Source organism: Nannospalax galili, unplaced genomic scaffold (assembly GCF_000622305.1).
Source record: "Nannospalax galili isolate Female #2095 unplaced genomic scaffold, S.galili_v1.0 scaffold751, whole genome shotgun sequence".
NCBI classification, from domain to species: Eukaryota; Metazoa; Chordata; class Mammalia; order Rodentia; family Spalacidae; genus Nannospalax; species Nannospalax galili.
The window spans coordinates 3,200,708-3,220,933 of NW_008331125.1; the positions used below are offsets into that span (position 1 = coordinate 3,200,708).

At 38.6% G+C, this 20,226-nt stretch overlaps 1 protein-coding gene across 3 annotated transcripts in view; it reads right to left on the bottom strand.

Annotated features, from left to right (window-relative positions):
• Ipo11 (importin 11) overlaps positions 1 to 20,226 on the bottom strand; it is a 232,719-nt gene that overhangs the window by 44,521 nt on the left and 167,972 nt on the right. For all 3 annotated transcript variants that reach the window (XM_008856308.2, XM_029557873.1, XM_029557874.1), the window contains one exon: positions 1,281 to 1,376. In XM_008856308.2, coding sequence (XP_008854530.1) covers positions 1,281 to 1,376 — 96 coding nt within the window. The remainder of the gene's footprint in view (positions 1 to 1,280; positions 1,377 to 20,226) is intronic.

A 20,226-nucleotide genomic window follows, 5' to 3' on the forward strand; every position in this document is an offset into this window, starting at 1 on the left:
TAAATAAAAGAAATAAAGAAGAAAGAGTACATGAAGTTATTAGAAAAAAGTGATGGGGAGATATGGGAGGAGTTGGAGGGGAGGGAATGGGCATGCATTTGCTCAAAACACCTTATATGCTTATATGCCTACATGAAAGTCTCAATAAATTATTGAAAAAAAAAAAAAGAACACTGGCTGTTCTGGAAGAGGACCCGGGTTTGGTTCTCAGTACCCACATGGTGGCTAACAACCATCCATAACTCCAGTTCCAGATCTGACACCCTCTTCTGACCTCTGTGGGCATTGCATGACATAGCTGCACTTAAATACTCATACACATAAAAAATTAAAAATTTTTTTTACATTTTACAACCTGCTTTTTTTAACTTTAAAAAAACTTTATTGAGAATTTCATACATAAATATAAAATGTTTTGATCAAATCCACGCCCACTCCCTCCCCTCCAAAACCTCCCTAAATATTTTTTTTTTAAACTGCGTACAATATGAAATGGGACATTTATATTATAATCCCCTCTGCCCGAGGCTTAGGGGTCTTTGAGGAAAAGATGCAGAAAGACTGTAAGAGCCAGAGGTGATGGATGACAACAAAGAGACAGTGGTTACCAGACAGCAGGGCAGTTGTACATTTTAGCTCACAGTAATTGTGACAGCATGCAGAAGACCTGTTCAAGCTCAAGCCAGACAACATCCCATCATGGAGGGAGGAGGCAGGCATGAAGTCCCAGCCCTAGCTAAGAAGCTACTGGCATTTGATAGCTACTAGGAGAGGAGCAGTTAGTCTTCCTTACAAGTGTGATACCTGGTAGGTCTATCATGTTCGAAGGAAGGTTTCACACTCAAGAGTATTTGGGCAATACAAAGTGGACACGCAGGAGAATAGACTGGAGTGAATCTAGGAAGAGTTGGGGGAGGGGAAAATACGATCAAAATACACTGTATGAAACTCTCAAAGAAAAAACTTTGTGGATGTAGGTCAGCTTGTAGAGTGCCTGCCAAAAAATGTACCAATCCCAACCCCAGTAATCCAAGTATGATGAGTCACACCTGTAATCCTAGCCCTTGAGAGGTCATGACAGGACAATCAGAAGTGAAAGGTCACTTTCACTATGCAAGTTTGTGGCACACCTAGGATACATGACAGCCTTTCTAAAAGTTAAATTAAATCAGAAACTGTATAAAAGACAAAATTACACTTTTCATATTATTAACAAAAAATTATGCAGCATGTATTTAATTCCTCAAATCTAAATATGAGTAATTAAATGATCCACCTACTCTTTGTAAGTTCTTGTTTCAGGGTCTTCTGTCATGACATCATGAAGTCCTTCCACTGAGATATTTATAATTCCACAGAATTTATCTTGGATAACACTAGAATTAAAAAAAAAAAAAAAAAGCACACACAAGCAAACAAACAAAAAAAAACCAAGTTAACCAAGAGTATTTTAACAGGCATCTTTTAAAAAAACCAAATAATATCTTGAACATGAAATTTTAGTTCTGAAACAGAAAAGCTTTTAAAATATATTTAAGGTGAAAATTTTACCACTGCACATCACATGAGAAATTTCTCTTTCACAAGATTATTACTGTTTAAATGTAGATAAGTACACAAGATCAAAGAGATATTAATGAGCCAAGGAGATGGCTCAGTAGGTAAGCCTGCTTGCTGTACAAGCATGAGGGCCTGAATGTGAATTCCCAGAACCCTTATAAAAAGCCATGTGATGGGGCTGGAGAGATGGCTCAGCAGTTAACAGCACTGGCTGCTCTTGCAGAAGACCCAGGTTAGATTCCCAGCAACCACATGACAGCTAACAACCATCCATAACTTCAGTTCCAGAGAATCCAACACCTTCTTCTGACCTCTGCAGACACTGAATGACCCAGATGCACTTACATACATGCAAGCAATATTCATACACATAAAATAAAAATAAGCATTGCATGACACGAGTGCACTTACCTACACGCAGGCAATACACAATATACATAAAATAAAAATAATAAATACATTTATTTTTTGGTCTTTTTGAGACAGGGTCTCCCTGTAGCCCCAGCTGTCCTGGAACTCACTATGTTGACCAGGCTGGCCTTGAACCCACAGAGATCCACCTGCCTCTGCCGCCTGAGTGCTGGGATTAAAGGCATGCACCACCACGCCCGGCATTAAATAAAAAAAAAATTTAAATTAAATTAAATATTGTTTTTAAAAGTCATGTGTGGTTATGCATGCATTTGGGGTTTTGTTTTTGTGGGTTTTGTTTTACATTGGTTTTTTGAGGCAGGGTTTCTCTGTAGCCCCAGCTGACCTGGAACTCACTATGTAGACCAGGCTGGCTTTGAACTCACAAAGATCTGCCTGCCTCTGCCTCCCAAATGCACTTTGGTAGGGGCAGGCTTGGAGAGTTCACTCTAAGTTTCCATTTCCAGTTTCATTCTATTTTCTGTGCGTCCTTGAAGATAGGCTCCAGCTGCCTGGTGCCATGCCTCCCCACCATGATGGATGCTGATCCCTCTGGAACTGTAGGCCCAATAAATCCTTCCTTCTGTAAGTTACCTTAGTTATGGTGTTTTATCACAGGCACAGACAAGTAACTAATACATATACAGTAAATGTTCTTGTTCTCTCTCTCTCTCTCTCTCTCTCTCTCTCTCAATGTTTTACCATTTTTTAAATTTTTATTGAAATATTTTTGTATTTCATACAGAACATCTCGAACTATCTTGATCATCTTTCTACCCCTGGCCCTAACTGGAATCCTCCCATAGCACCCTCCACTGGAGTCCATATACTCTGTCATCCCTGTTAAGGCCCACTGTGTTGTCAGTGTCCCCAGCCGTTCCCCAGAGCAAGTCCATCCACTGAGTCTAGTCAGCCTATCTAGTATCTAGAGTCCCTTATTTTAGGAAGATCAGCTCTTCTTCATCTAGTCGCAAACATTACTTCAGATAAGATTGGGGTCTGCCATTCATTTTCCCAGTTCTATGCAGGGTTATTGTCTGGCTAAGTGTGTATGGGACTTGTGTATGCTGACACCATTGCCACAGAATCATATGAGCAGGTTCCCAGGAGCTTGTAGGACTCTGATTCCATATGGTCATGCACCTCCTCCTTGGCTCTTACAATCTTTCTGGCCCCTCTTCTGCAATGGTCCCTGAGCCTTGGGTGGATGAAGTTTAATAAAGGGGTCCTGTCTAAGGACCATTATTCAGTAGACTCTTGATCTCTACACTTTGGCTATTTGTGACCTTTTGAAGTTCCTGGTGCCTAAGGGAACTTCATTACTGGGAACCGAGAGATTCGTTAGTGTCCTCTTCATTATACCTATTCTATGTTCCATGAGCCTTAGGTGTAGAGGTTGCATTATAGATGTGTCCCTTAGGCCTGGGCAATTCTATAATTTTTATAATAGTCTTGCATTAACTTTATAATAATGACACACAAAGTACTGACAAAAATCTCTGCTTTTCTGAAGACACACACCTTAATCCCCGCACTCAGGAGGCAGAGGCAGGCAGATCTCTGTGAGATCAAGACCCACCTGGTTTACACAGTGAGTTCCAGGCCAGCTGGTGCTACAGGGAGACCCCCATCTCAAAAATTCAGTAAAGGACTTTAATCTAGCATATAAAGAATTCAGAAGAAGCAGTAGGAAGTCAACAACTTCATTTTGAAATAGGCAACACTTTGGAAAACTGAAAAGATACTTCACCAAAGAAAATATTCAGATGCCATGGGAGTACTTGAAAAGATGTTCTCAATAAGTAGGCATTAATTAAGGAAGTACAAATTGAAATCATAGTGAAATTTTAATTAAAAGTAAAATTAAAAAGACTGGTAACATTAGGGCTGGGAATACAGTTACATCAGTAAAGTGCTTGTAAGGCAGTATGAAAGGCCTGAATTTAATTTCCAGAACCCATGTAAAAACACAGGGCATGTTGGCACATGCTTGTAGTCCCAGTGCTGGAGAGTTGGAGACAGGAAGCCAGACAGGGGCTTGCTGATCAGCCAGCTTACAAACATTGGGAGACCCATTCCAATGAGAGATTCTGGCCTTCACATGTCTACATGTACATGTTGACTTGCATATACACATACATGGACATATACACACATAAACACCAAAAAAATATTGTCAATACTGTGTGATGGCAAAGATAAGAAAAAACAGGAAACCTCACATATTTTTAAAAAGAACTTACAGTGTAAATTTTCACTTTGTAAAAGATTGGGGGGGCGGGGGTAAGGGGATACAGTGTCTCACTATACAGCTTTGAACTGGATTGGAACTCATTGTGTGCCCCAGGCTAGCCTCAGACTCACAGAGATCTGCATGCCTCTGCCTCTGCCTCCTGAGTACTGGGATCAAAGGCATGTGCCACCACACCCAGCCAAGATGCCTTTTTAAAAAAAATAAAGTTAAGCATTCCCAGGTATTTACCTAAGACCCAAACAAAAGTTCTATGATCTGTACGAATATGTATAGTAGCTTTATTTATAATAGCCCCAAACTCCTTAACAACCCACAAATGTCCACCAAATTAGTCAATGAATAAATGCAGAAGACATACTCAGACCCATGAAATTTATTCAATACAATATGCTCAGCAATGAATAGGAACTACCCAAGCAACAACATGAGTACACCTCCAAAGTGTTCTACTGAGAGAAATAAGCCAGACTCAAATGGTCACCTATCACAGGACTCTATGTGACATGGAAAGGAAGGCTATTTCATCAATGGTCTTCCAGCAAGGAACACAAGGCAACAGTTTGGGATTATACCTGCTCTCTATCATGAGCAGGGCACTAGTTCCACAGCAGTATACATTTGTCAAAAATGTGTACTTTTGCTGTATATAAATCATAACTTAATCTACCTGACTTTTCAAAAAAGTAAAAGCAAACAGCTACCCACCAGCAAACTAAAGTGCACTATATGAATGTAAAACCAGCTGAATAAATTGTAACTTCTGCCTCCAGGAAACGTATACCATCATTCCTGCAAGGAACATGACTCTGTCCTCATACATCATTAACATGCTAATTAACTTTTTAAATGTTCAGTAAAGTAGTTCCTAAGGCCAGCAGTCTCCCTTTGTAAAGTCAGAACCTTATATCCATCCATTCAAATATGATGTGTTCTGTAAAACTAAATCACCAAAGGCACTAACTACTAATTAGCAGGTCCCATTCTGATCCATTCTTGTTTGATTTTAACACCTTCATGAGGACATATTTTATGTCACTGTAATTCCTTTACATGAGAACTAAAAAAATCTTTTAAAAAATTTATCGTGTTTCTAAAAATTTCATGTGTCTGAGTGTTCTGCCTGCATATATGTACGTGCACTCATGTTGTGCAATGCCCACAGCAGTCAGAAGAGGGCATCAGACCCCCTTGGAACTAGAGTTAGACAGTTGTTAGCCACCATGTGGGTGTTGGGAATCAAACCCAGGTCCTCTGCAAGAGCACTCTGCAAGAGCAGCTAGTGCTCTTAACTGCCGAGCCATCGCTCCCAGCCCCCTAAAAGAATATCATTAAAAATGTTCAGTCTATAGCCTATTTAGTCCAGTGAGATATATGTTAGAAAAAATAAGATTTTCACTAGAAGTATAACTACAAATGGTGTGATCCTCAGTTCATTTCTTTAGGTCTTGGTCTCCTTGTCTGTAAATGAAGCCTGTATTTGAAGCTGGAGATGGTACTCAACACAGCCATTACTTTACACCAAGAGCAATTCACCATGGAGCCATTGTGGATCCCAAGGCAGGCAGGACCTCAAATTCTTTCTGAATATAACACTGACAGCAATTAAACAGACAAAAGCCCTCCAGACTCTCCTTGTGAGGGATTGTGAGGATCTTGCCCAGGCATTTATCTCAAGGTTATTTAGGAAGAATGCAGTCAGTAACTAACTACCTTCTCTACGCACCTCAGCTCCAAGCATTAATCTCACTAAAATTTTGCAAGGAATCCATGAAACTGCTGAGTGTGAAATACTTTCTCAAACTATTAATTATGAATTTTTCTAACATATTTGGCAACCAAATGTGACTATACTGTATTATGTAGCGAGATGGTCAATTACAAAGCTGGTCTTTAGAGAGGCAAAACCATGCTCACTCTGGAGTATCTATCTATGAAGTGCAAAAAGGAGGAGCCAGATTTCAAGTTCAGAACAAGGAGATTGACTATGGCCCAAGGCTGAAAGGAAAAAAGGAATGCAAGCTGGTTTGGAGTGGGGAGAGGTGACTCTAGGGAGGAAGAACTGAAGAAAGAGAATAAAAAGGAAATATTCACGCCATATTCTGAAATCAGTAAAAAAGACAAGATAGAATATTATCTCCAAAGCACTCAAGTCTAAAAAGCACTCATCAAAAGGAAGCACCTCAATTTCTACTTATTAGGCAGTTTGGGGAATGTGCGTCTAAACAGAGAAAGCAAAAAGTCAAGGACGTTGGTACTTTCCCAGCGTTCAGAACAGATATTAAAATAAAATAAGCATTAAGACTTTAAAAACTCTCCTAATGTTAGCACTATAAAATACATTCCCCCTAACAACCCATCATATAACATTTTATATGAAGCCTTTCAAAACACTTTTCCAGGGCTGGAGAGATGGTTCTGCCGGTTAGTGCTGTGCTGGATAGCTTTAGTTGTCAATGTCACACACCCGGTTAGAGGCGGTCTCAACTGGGGAATTGCCTCCATTGGACTGGACTGTGGCCATGTCTGTGGAGATTTTCTTGATTGTTGAGTGATGTGCAAGAGGCCAGCCCACTGTGGGCGATGCTACCCCTGGGCACGTGGTCCCGTATTGTATAAGAAAGCAGTGGAGCTAAAGAGATGGCTCAGCAGTTGAGAGCACTGGCTGCTCTTGCAGAGGACCTGGGTTTGATTCCTAGCAACCACATGGCAGCTAACAATTGTATAGAACTCCAGCTCCAGGGGACTCCTTCTTCTGATCTCCAGGGGCATTGGCTAACACAGTATACTTACACACATGCAGGCAATAAAATAATAAATAAAACAAAATAAAAAGAAAGCAGGTTGAGCACGGGCCAAAGTAGCAAGCCAGTAAGCAGCGTTCCTTCATGGCCTGTGCTTCAGCTCCTGCTTCCAGGTTCCCGGCTCGAGTTCCTACCCTGGGCTCCCTTAGTGATCAGCTGTGACCCAGGGGAGGTAAGTCAAATAAACCCTTTCCTCCCCAAGTTGGTATCTGTCAGAGTGTTTTGTTCACAGCAATTACAAGTAATTAGAACAAGTGCCTACTGCTCATGCAGAGGACCTGAGTTCAGTTCCCAGCACCTACTTTAGGTGGCCTACAACTACCTGTAACTCCAGCTCCAGATGATTCAAAGACATAATAAATAATAACTATATTTCTGTGGGGTGGGGTACATATGCCTAGACTTCAGACTATACCTTGTAAGGGTTAGTACCCTCCTTCTACCATGTGAGTTCTGGGGACTGAACTCAGGTCATCACGCTTGATGGCAAATGCCTTAACCCTCATCAGTCTCTGGAATTATTTTCTGAAATGTAACTAGACATTAAAAATGAAAACAACCACAAGAGAACTATAAATCTAGAATGAAATGAAAAGGACTTAGAGGGACTAAGAGGGTGAAGCTTTGTACTTAAAGATAATTCTGTTATTTCCTTAAGTATATACTAGGAACAAGGTAATATTTTCTTTCTTGATATCTTGGAGTCATGAACAGGACTCTATTTTTCAGTGTCATCTTCTGGTAGTCCTATACTCACAGTGCTCAAATCTGAGGTCAGAACCAGTTCTTAATCCCTTCAACTACTACTTACTAAGCAGTGACAATTCATATTTACTAGAAAGAGCTAGGAATCTACAGTCCCTGAAAGCATTCTCTAAACCCTATGCTAGAACCAACATTCAGCTTTTACACAAAAAGAATCAACAGATTACTTCAGGACCAATCTAACATCTTGGTTTAGTCAAATAAGACTTCAGAAAATTACCTTGTATAGCTATAAACAGGAGTATAAGTAAACACAAGGCACAGCTAAGCCAAGGAAACAGCTAATTTACAAAGAAGGAAAAGACTAGATCAAATAGTCTTAGGTATTATCTGGAATGACTCTAAGACTAATAGGTCATTATGGTCAAACTAGCTCATTTTAGGCTATGCATGGTGATGCAATGCCTTTAATCCCAGTACTCCAGAGGCAGAGGCAGGTGGAGTTCTTGAGATTGGAACCAGCCTGGTCTACATAGTGAGTTCCAGGCCAGCTGGGGCTACAGAGAAACCCTGTCTCAGAACGTCCCCCACCCAAAAAAAATAACAAAAATACTAGCTCATTCTATGTCAACATTTTGTAATCTGAGAAAACATGTCAAACACCATGACAGGTGAGGTAAAAAAGATGGCGGCACTTCAGGGAACTCATAACTAAAATTAACAAAGTGTGCTGCAAATGCTCTCTGATCTTCAATTAAGAAATGTGCTGTAAGCTCAGGAGCCCAAAAGACTAGAAATCACCAAGAACAACAAAGAAATTAAGCAACAAAATTATATTTTGGGGGTGGGAAGATAGCTCAGCAGGTGAAAGCACTGGCCCCACAAGACTGATGACCAGAGTTCAATGCCCACAACACTAAAAATGCATGTAATTGTATGCACTCATAATCCTTGCACTCCTACCTCGAGATGGGAGACAAAGACAGAATACCTGGAAGCCTGGAAAACATACAGCACGGCAGCAGAAACCACCAGAGACACTGACTCAACATGATGGGTCGCAAGAACCTACTCCCGAATGTCCTCTGACCTTCACACTTGAACTGTGGCAAGTGCACACCTGCACACACACACGCGCGCACACACACACACACACACGAGTAAAATAAATATTTTTTAAAAGGTACTCCTTTTTTTTTTTTTTTTGCTTTTAATAAAGTTAAACTATTCTTACCATCTGTCTCTACAGCAGGGGTATTTCTGACTCACTAACACACTCGTCTAAAGCCAGGGCACTCTGTTCCCCAACTCTGGGGGGAGTTCTTTACTCAAACCGCCCTCAAAAGCAGGGGTATTTCTGACTCAACACACTCCTCTAAAGCAAGGGCACTCTGTTCCCCAACTCTGGGGATGGCAACTCTTTACTCAAACTCTCACCTCCAGGCCCTAGAAGCTTGAGTCATTGTATCACTTAAGAACTCAAATATTTCAAGTTACATCACAGTACAGAGTGCATTAGATAGACTGTCCTCCTAAACAAAGGAATCCAGCTTTTATATAAGATTTTCATTTTGCAATGGAAATATTAAATGAGACCCTGCTAATCCTATCTTTTACTATCACTACTACTACTGCTACTACTATTGAGGACTTTGCTATTCCAGTCTCTTACATTTCTGTCTTTTGGGGTTTTTCTTTTTCTCTTTTTTTTTTCTGTTTTTCAGGTTTGAATTACAGCCAAGGTCTTGCTCTGAAGCCCAGGCTGGCCTTGAGCATTGGATCTTCCTCCCTCAACTCTTGAGCATTGGGAGTTTGTTGGGATTACAGTATGCACCACCTCAGCAGACTCAGTCTCTTAGATTTCATTGTCTCAAGATCTTCCAGGGCTATCTGGTTTCAAGTGATTAAGCCTCTATCTCCTGAATATGACGGTTCCTTCTCTGGGTACATCTGCCTATTCTGGGCTCGTCACAGCATTCTCCCTTTGTTGATCAGTTACCTTGCATTCATATGCCCTTCTTGAATCTTCCGTGACCACTCTAGCCCATGTAACTAAGCAAACTCTTTAATTTCTAGTCGTATAATGAAAGCTCCCTACTACTCATCTGATAGGCAACCTGAGTGGCATCTTTCATATTACTTTCTTCTTGTGCCCTTTAATTTTTCAGGCCTGCTCTACTTAAGATCATAGTAACTTAAGTAGCAATTATGTGTTGCATTTTTTTATACTCTACAGGAAAACATTATGTATAATGTGAATACTCAATAAAATAATCAAAATTAATGATACCAAAATCTAAAGAACTTCCTTCATTTTCTTTTTCCAATTATCTTTTTACTTCTTTTTAAAAGTATAGTAATGGGGTTAAGCCAAGCCTGACAACCTGAGTTCAACCCCTGGGACCTTCATGGTAGAAGGAAAGAACTGACTCCTGCAATTTGTCCTATGACCTCCACACATGCAATGTGACACATGTGCCCACATGCAGGCACGCGCGCGCGCACGCACGCACACACACACACACACACACACACACACACAAATGTAGAAAGTTTAAATAAATTATGAATAAAACAACAGTCATGGATAGGTGAACTGGAAACAAGAGATATACAACTGACTACTTTGTACTGAACATGAGCCAGAAAGTACAAGGTGGCTGAGTTGGAAATCTATTTGTGAAATAATTCATTTTAAAAAACACATGGAGGCACGTTTCAATATCAAGAAGATTGGAGAATGAAAGTGAAAACCAAAGAAAAGCCATATTAATAACCTAAGTACATCCTTTACATGTCACAATTTCACTTTTCTTACATGCTTGTCTGATGTGTTATCATAAAAAGAACTGATGAAAGTACCACAAAAGAGCACAGTCCCTTACCCCATGCTGTGACTCACAACCAGGGCCTTGAGCCTGCTAGGCAAGCACTGACCTACATCCCTAACGCCAACAAGGCCCTTTCTAAACACTGGTCTGTACTCCTCAAGTACACTCAGTGCTTCTTGTCTACAAGACCCACAATGCATAGTGTCAGCCAACCATGGACCAAAAAAATTCGGGCGGGGGGAAGAACAGTATCTGTACTAAAGATATACAAACTTTTCACTGTTTTATTCTATAAACAATACAATATAACTACTTACACAGAATTTCTATTCTTTTATACAGTTATAAGAAACCTAGAGATGACTTAAAATATACAAAGGGAATGTGCATAGCTTATATATGACTTCACCATTTTGTTTAAGGAACTTCAGCATCTGCAGATCTTCCAGAGGGACCCCAGGAAAAAAAATCCCCTGTGGATCCCAAAGACTACATGGTAACTAATTCTAGACATGTACAAGCATTAAATAGATGAAGGCACAAAAACCTGAACTCAGCAAATAAAGAGCATTTACTATTTAAAAAACAATTTAATTTCACAGCTGGGCATGGTGGCACACATGTGTAGTTCCAGCACTCAGGAGGCAGAGGTAGGCAGATCTCTGTGAGTTCAAGCCCAGCCTGGTCTACATAGTGAGTTCCAGGCCAGATGGAACTGGAGACCCTGTTTCAAAAGGACCACACACACAAAAAAAAAAAATTCACATACTTTTCAGTTGTTTTTAGCTTTTCCACTCAAATGTACATGAATAAAACTATAGCTTTTAAACCTTAATATTTCCTAAAGGTGGTGCTTTTAAAGTATTTTCTGTATATATTAAAAATAATGTATGGGGACTGGAGCGATGGCTAAGCAGTTAAGAGCACTGGCTGTTCTTGTAGAAGACCTGGGTTCGATTCCCAGCACTCACATGGCAGCTAACAACCATCCATAACTCCAGTTCCAGGGGACTCCAAAGCCCTCTTCTGACCTCTGAGGGCATTACATGATATGGGTGCACTTACATACATGGAGGCAGTATACTCATACACGTAAAATAAAATATTTAAAAATAATAATGTATGGACATATTACATGTATTAATGCAAAGTGTTTTTTTCCTTGCTTCTGCAAACTAGGTAAAAATTATCTTTATTGTGTTTGTTCACTTGATTTTTTAAAAAGGTAGTTTAAAATTATTTCTCGTATGTTATTATGAACTCAAATCATAGCTGTTTAGAAAACTAAATGTGCTTAAAATCAAAATAAAAATTTTAATCCACAAAAAATGCATAAAGTATTCTAATATTTATTTGGTTAGTGTAAACAATAATAAATATTGGGCTGAATGTGAATGGGTCTCTTGCACCTCTTTGTTCAATCCTTATAGTGTTTTAGTGAGCATTTTATGCTCTCATTTTAGATAACTGGTCAATCTTCTTAGAGCATATATCTTAATCCACCTCTCTATTAAGTCAAGACTTTACAAATTCACACCACGTCTTTATTCTCAGTCCCAGGGAAAACATCAGCAGGCAGAATCAGACAATGTTTTAATTAACTTTTCAGTGCAATTTTCATACACCAAAGTTGACGGTGTAACAATTTTCATAGTAGCAGGTCCGAGGGGGGGGGGAATCAGACTTTAATCACTTTAAAATTCTCTCTGATCTAACCAGATCTTAATTACAAATCATACCTACTTAATGTTTGAAATCAGTCTTGCATTATTATATCTTAAATGTAAGCATCAAAAGAAGTTGGGGCAATTCAAGAAAATAAACAAGCTATTAGAACCTAAAAGCCACAACCAAATAAAATACTCAACTAAATTTCTTGGTTTACATTACTCAGCAAGATAAGCAAACAGCAGAAGTTTATTCAAAGAGTCAAAGAGGAGGAGGGAGAGCTCGGATTTATGAATCTTAATTTGGGATTTCTGAAGCACCAAACTATAAAGGTAATGATATTTACACTAAAATTAGATTTTTTAAAATATTTAGATATCTTCCAAGCTTTAGAGTACAAATATTTTAAAAATGGAAACATAATCATTTCTACACAGCATTCCCTGAATGGTCATGAGAAAGTATATAAACAAATCTAGTTCCCCGGACAAGTACCAGCAAGGAAAGAGACCAAAAATTCATAATGGAAAATCATTATCTCAAAATAAATGTATTTTTTTAATTCAATGATCCTATACAAGCTTTATATATGTAATATAACAACCCTTTGATTACTAGGGTTTTGTTTTATTTTACAGCCACATAATAGACTTCTTTCTGCCCCATTCCCAAGCTATTATCTCCAAGACTATAAGAAATAATTAAGGGCTGGAGAGATGGCTCAGCACAGAGCACTGACTGCTCTTGTAGAGGACCTGGGTTCGATTTCCCGCACCCACATGGCGGCTACGAACCATCCTTAACTCCAGTTCCAGGGGCATCCAAAGACCTCTTCTGGCCTCCGAGGCATTGCACGACACAGGTGCCTTCACATACATGCAGGAAATACACTCATACACATAAAATAAAAATAATAAAATATTTTTAAAATTATAATAATTAAGATGATCAATATGGGGCTAGTGAGATGGCTCAGTGGGTAAAAGCACTTACCTCCAAGCCTGAAGACTTCAGTTTGATCCCCCAGAACCCATAAGATGGAAGGAGAGAATTGGTTCTGGCAGGTTTTCCTCTGACTTCTATCACACATCAGTGGTGCATGCATCCCATACACACACATTTACACACATAAATAAGATGTAATACAATATTTCAAAAAGACAATCAATAGGTAGTAAGACAAGCAGAAATTGCCACCCTTTGTGATTTCAGGAGAAAAATTATATATGCATTAAGAAACAATGCCAACAAGGACATACCGAGCTTGCATGAAAACATGTTCAATGATTAGCACAGAACTGTAGGGAAAAATTAGGCAGGGCAGAGCAAGGCAAGCAATGCTTATTTTGGATACCTGTAGAAGTCACTTGACAGATTACTGCTGTTTTTTCTTTTTAGTATTTTGTTATTTTTATTTTATGTGCATGAGTGTTTTATCTGTATGTATATAAGTGTGCCATGTGCACACAATACCCTGCAGAAGCCAAAAGAGGGTGTCAGATCCCCTGGAACTACAGTTACAGACAGCTGTTAGCTGCCATGTGGATGCTGGGAATCAAACCCGGGCTCTCTGGAAAAACAGCAACTGTTCTTCACCACTGAGCCAATTCTCGAGCCTCTTGTCTCTTTTTTTTTTTTTTTTTTTTTTTTTTAAAGACAGGGTCTTGAATAACCCAAGCTGGTCTCCAACTTGCTATATAATAAAGGCTGAGACCTCAAACTTGTGATCCTCCTAGCTCCACCTCCCACAACCACACCCGGTTTGTGGTACTTAGGGATTAAACCCAGGGCTTTGTGTAGGCTACACAAGCACTCTTCCAGATAAGCTCCATCTCCAGTCTTGTTTTTTTTTTTTTAAAGAGGCGATATAAGGAAATTTAACAGAGATTTGGTAATTACGGGGTTGGAGTTAGACCTCACCATTGTCAATATTACAAACTGTTTAAAACAAAGCTACACAACAAGTAATTATGGCAATTATAAAAGCTATACCCTATAACAAATTCAAGTTCAGAAGAAATCTAATTTGTCACACAGCTCAGCCCCAAGTGAGGATAATGTGCTCTTGAAAACAGTTTTCCTTAATTAAAAGGAGACTCTGACTAGTGATGAAGACACTGATGTCAACAATTGGTAAGGAGCTAACTATCAATAAAGTAGAAGATGGCACCTTTAAAGTTTAAAAACGAAGTTTATAAGATAGTAACTTTAATGTTTAAAAAGCTTTGCAAGAAGCATTTAAGTCATAATACAAAATAAAAGGAAAAACACTTCTCTAAAGTAGTATTTTTACACTATTTAAAATATATGTAATTAAACTAGCTTCACACATAAAAATTTGAGTACTATGTTACACATTTAGTAGCTGTGTATGTAAGTTTGGTCAAAAAGGCTTGCAGGGAAAATGGGTCGCACCTTCAATGCAGGCCATCATATCCAGGCACAGACAAAATTCCTTCTCCCACTACCAGCACACTCAAGAAGCCCTCTCAGGGTGAGGGAACCCCGACTGCATGTGTATCCCCTGCCGTCTGCTCTTGGCAACCTCACAAGCACCTCAAAATTAACACTACCACAATGAGTGCCTCGCCAACAAAAGTAAAAACAAAAAAAAAAAGGGAGAGAAAATGAAAACCAGGCACTTCTAACTTTCCTTTTCTAAATAAAGAAGATACATACCAGGCCCAGTGAATCAAGCCAAAAACCTGAGATTCAGCTCTAAACTTTCCTTCTCAATTACCCTTCCAAAATTCACCTCCACCAAATTCTACTGCATTTATCTCTGGAATGTTTCCATTTCTCCGTACACCTACTAACACTGTGCTACAGGCCAATTCTATTAGTTTGAATTCCCACGTGCCTTCCCAAACAGCAAACTTCCTCTCACAGCTTTCTCTAATCCATCCTCTACAGAGCACACCAGTGGTTTTGTTTTAAAAACAAGATTTCATAGAACCTACATTAACTCTGACCTTTTTAAAAATTATTTAATAACCACATGATTAGAAGAAGCATTTCATTATAGCATTAAAATATTCAATAACAATTTCCAGAGCAAAGAGGCATCTCTTTCAAATTTGGTTATAAATTTTTAGGTTCACCGTTGAATTAATACAATATTGTACTCTGTCTAAACCCTATAAGACATAAAATTAAATGAGGTTTTAAACTTTAAAAAAGATCTCCACTTCATTATTAAAATACACAGTTTCATACTTGTTTCATATAGAAAAACTCATTTTAAATGCAGTAGGCCACTAACACTTAGATGTTTGCACATACATCTCTAATCTCTATGCAACTGATTATTACTAGTCACAGTTGGTTACTTTCTGAGATCCTTGGCACCTGAGCATGGATATAAAATCATCAGGTAGATTTCAATGGTAATGTTTTTCACCTCTACTAATTAACATGAAGCTTCTTCCTCAAATATAACTCATTTTTTATTTGTTGATTTTTTGTGTATTTCATACAGAACATCCCAAACAATCTTATTCATCTATATACCCACATTCCCAAATGGCACCCTCCCATAGCCTCTCCCTGTACCCCCACTGGAGCCCATATACTCTGTCATCTCTGTTACTGTCCACTGTGTTATTGGTGCTCCCAACCACTCCCCAGTGCTTGTCTAGATGGAACTGGTAAAAGAAAGGAGCCAGGGGCTCCTCCCAAGCCCATGTGACCCCAGAGAAACAGATCCTCAAATGACATTAAGAGTAAAAATAAATTGGTTTATCTGGGCCAACTGTATGGTCTTAAACACCCAAAACGAAAATATAACCAAAGATTAAAGGGATCAATATAATTCTTTAAGAGTCCATGTGTATAGCTAAAGGCTACATAACAAGAAACAGTGCCACATAGGAGATTCCTTCCTTCGAGTTATCAGCCAGGGTGGCCCAAGATGCTCCCAGACAGTAACCCAACATAGAACTGGGAAAATGAACAGCAGACCCCAATCTTATCTAAAGGAATATTGACAACTGATTGATGCTAGATGAGGAACAGTTGACCTTCCTGAAACAAAGAACTCTAGATAGGCTGACTAGATTCAGCAGATGACCTTGAACTTTTGATCCACCTGCCTCCACCTCCTGAATCCTGGGATTACAGATATGCTTCACTGAACTTGGTTTTAGAATATTCTTGTAAAAAATCTTTCTCTTGCTTTGAAGCAAACATTTCTATCTTTTCAATAATTTCCACTACACTTAAAAATCCAAACACCCGTCATTATTCTGATAAGACCTTCCCTCTTCTCCTGGTCTAGACTCACAGCCCTCCTCCACACTTTCTACTTCAGGGCCTTCCATCTGCTGGGAATTCTACTGCCTCAACTTGCACCATTAGTTGTATTTATATTAAGACAAATTCTAACTGACCCCATGCTAAGAAGATGGAGATCAGGAGGCTTTAACACCTAAGTATATCAAAGAAAAATACAAAGGAATACAATCTTATATATTAAGGTTAGATAGGGTATTGCCATAGAAAGTATGTGGCAAAAGTAACAAGGTTTTCCAAAGACAAAGACCCTAACTAAGAGCAGAGTAAGGTTCACGTTCACGTACTGGAAACTCGACAGGCAAGGGAAGATATAGAAATCACCCCACCTCGCCCCCCAAAAGAGAACATTTATATACGGTCTTCCATTATTGGAAATTACATCATGTGACGTGTGAGGCTCATCCGGGCCAGCAGCAGGCATACTACATGCTTCTCATTTCTGCCATATTAACCCACGAGGCTGCTTCTAACACTAACAGTGCAGTCATTACAGCTATAGGAGAATGATGACAAACAGTAGGTGGTGCTGAAAGCCTGTAATTGGACACTCAAGAGGTTGAGGCAGAAGGATCACAAGTTCTGACTCAGTACTGTACTTTTCTGGCTTTGTGGGTCAGTGTAGAAGACAAGGTGCTGAATCCTTCTAACAAGGTCCACACATAAGATGGAGAAGTAATGATGCAAACAACCTGGTGGAAAGACCCAGAATTAAGGTTGGACTACATAGCAAGATCCAGTCTCAAAAATCATGGAGGAGTTGGGGGGGGTTGGTGAGGTGCACACAAGGACTACAAAAATATGTATTGATATCTATATATTATGATTGAAAAAAATACAAGGTACCAAAAAAAGAGAAAAAAACTGTATTCCCAAACCTGAACTCATCAAGAAACTAGACCATTCAACTGATTAAAAATGATTCAGCTTAAGATTCCTCCCCACTAGCCTAAGAGCTCATAGGTAAGTCTGGAATCAAAGGACAAAAATTTCAGTGAGAAATGAAATGTCCCAGACTTCTGGAGAGGAGTTAAGAAGTTGCTATTCAGTGGGAGATGAGCATAAACAAAGTCTGACAAAGAAAAAAGGCTTCTGTTGTTTCACATACTCTACTCTCCCTCTCCTCCTAGTCCAAGAAGCATATCACATTACTGTACTTTTCTGCCTGTTTGGGTCAGTGTAGAAGACAAGGTACTGAATCCTTCCAACAAGGTCCACACATAAGACAGGGAAGTAATGATGCGAACAACCAGGCGGTAAGGCCCAGCATTAAGGTTGTTTCCTGTATCTGTTACCTAGGTTTTTTTCTCCTGTTGGTGCAACACCTAAAAACAAATACATATGGAAGGTTTTACTGCTACTTGGTGCTTTACAAGTAAAACTGAATAAAAATGTCCTAATGACATGTTGGTCTTCCTTCACTTCAAAGTTTAAGCACCTGGATGCTTGTTTAATTCCTCAGCCCAGGAAACATATACATATATGTTTGAACCTTCTATTTCTTGCCCTGAGTGGTGACTACATAGGCATGTCTGCTTCTGTATAACATTTATACGACAACAGAAGTTTTTCTGAGGGGCTGGAGAGATGTCTTAGTGTTTAACAGCATTTGCTACTCTTCCAGAGGAACTGGATTCTATTCCCAGCACTCACGTCAGCCACAACTGTCTGTAATTCCAACTCTGGAAATTTGACATTCTCTTCTGTTCTCCAAGGGTACCCACACACATGACATACCTTCACACAGATATATATACACAAAAAGAAAAAGTAAAAATCAAATCTTCCTTTAAAAAGGTTTTATTTAATGCGGTTTTTAGTCTAAGAATAAATATTTGTCATTTCTTAATATCGATATTAGCTAGTTTTAATTATATTCTATTACTACTTGAAGGATACATAAAAATAAATAGTCAAGGAAATAGAAAAGAGAATAAAAACTGACCAGTTGTAAAGACACAGGTAGCCATAAGGCAGAATAGATCTTTTCAAGAGAAAAGTCCAAAACCTACTCTGAATGAAAAACTGAAAACAAAGAGGTTCCTAGACAATCTCCTTCCTATTGTCTGTAAGTTCCACAAAATTTCCTCACTCTTCCACAATGTCCATCCTAAGCACTTACAACCAGCTATCAAAATATTGGCAATGTTTCAGTTCTAGAAAATCCTGAGATCCCTTATCTCCACCCTGGCTTTCCCGCCCTCATGTGTTTTGTCTTCTATCTCCTGGTCACTCCAGTATTGAACTTTCTGTCTCATACCACAGACACCCTGACTACTAACAGATGCCAAAAATATACTGACAGGAAAGTATTAGTAGTTTCCAGTTATTCCAGAAGTAACAGATATCTTCTTGAAATTCCATGTATGAATTATGTTACATTTTATAATTTATGCTATAAATGAATGACACCTCAGTTCTCTATTTGCCATTTGCTACATTAGAAAAAGACTTTCCCTGAAATGTCCCAGGAACTTTAACCATTCAATGCTCAATGGAAAAAATGTATTCGGTTTATAAAATATCCTTCTGAAGAAGTTATTTTAAATTACGGCCTATCTATTCCTGAGTGCTCTAATCCAAGTCTTTTAATAAATGGTAGTGAAACAGACATCTGAAAAAGGGTAAGCTTCTCTATATTCATTTAGAATTATCTGGTTTTAACTTTTTGTTTTAAGATAAAGCTACTTAAAACATAAAATAATGAAATAGAAAAATGGTAGAAAAAATTTACTCTACATGTTACTTCAAGTTTTCAATTTAAAATGCCAAATGAATTAAAAAATCCTCATTACATGTTGGTGTTTCTTCACTTAAGAGCTTAAACACTTAAATGTCTGTATAATGTGAGTTAACTAATACTTTTAAAGGGAGTACCTGCTGACAAAGTACAAAATGAGTACTTCATGAAAACCAATGTGTTCCACTGTAGCTCCAAATATAGATTGGTATTAACATAAATGAAGTTTTCTAGCTGAGTCTAAAGCAATTTTAAGTTATACATAAAAATACATATAAAAGGTTTTTTTTAAACACTTGCTTAAATCTCTATCTTATATCATGGAAGCCTTTCTTTAAATTTAGGACCTTTGATTTTTCTTAACATCAAACAGTTATATTTCTCTTGAACATCTTAAGCTAGGATTTCAATGGTTAGAGAGTGGGAACAAGGAGGCGCTTTTACATTTTACTATATACACTTCTGCACTACTTGAATTTTCTTCAATTAAACTTCTAATTATTAAATGAAAAATTAGAAGTTAGAAGACATAATGAAAAGAAATATTAACGATGCCTCTCAAGGTAAATAAAACATTCATTTCAGTTGATAACTACTGTAAGCTTTTTAGAAAATACATTCATGTTTTTGGCTGAAATCATAAATAAGGCAAAGCTTTAAGCCAGGCAGAAAAAATCAGAACACTGAAAACTGGAGTATATGAAGAGAGAATTTATTTTACCATTTTTTGAAGTGCCATGAATGCATGGGGTTAGAGGACAGCGTCAGGTATCGATCCTCACCTTCCACTTTGTGTGAGGCAGAGCCTCTTTGCACACACACACACACACACACTCCCACCCATGCCAGACCACAAGCGTCTAGAGCTTCATGGGTTAGAGGACAGCGTCAGTATCAATCCTTACTTTCCACTTTGTGTGAGGCAAGGCCTTTTTGCTCTCTCTCTCACACACACACACACACACA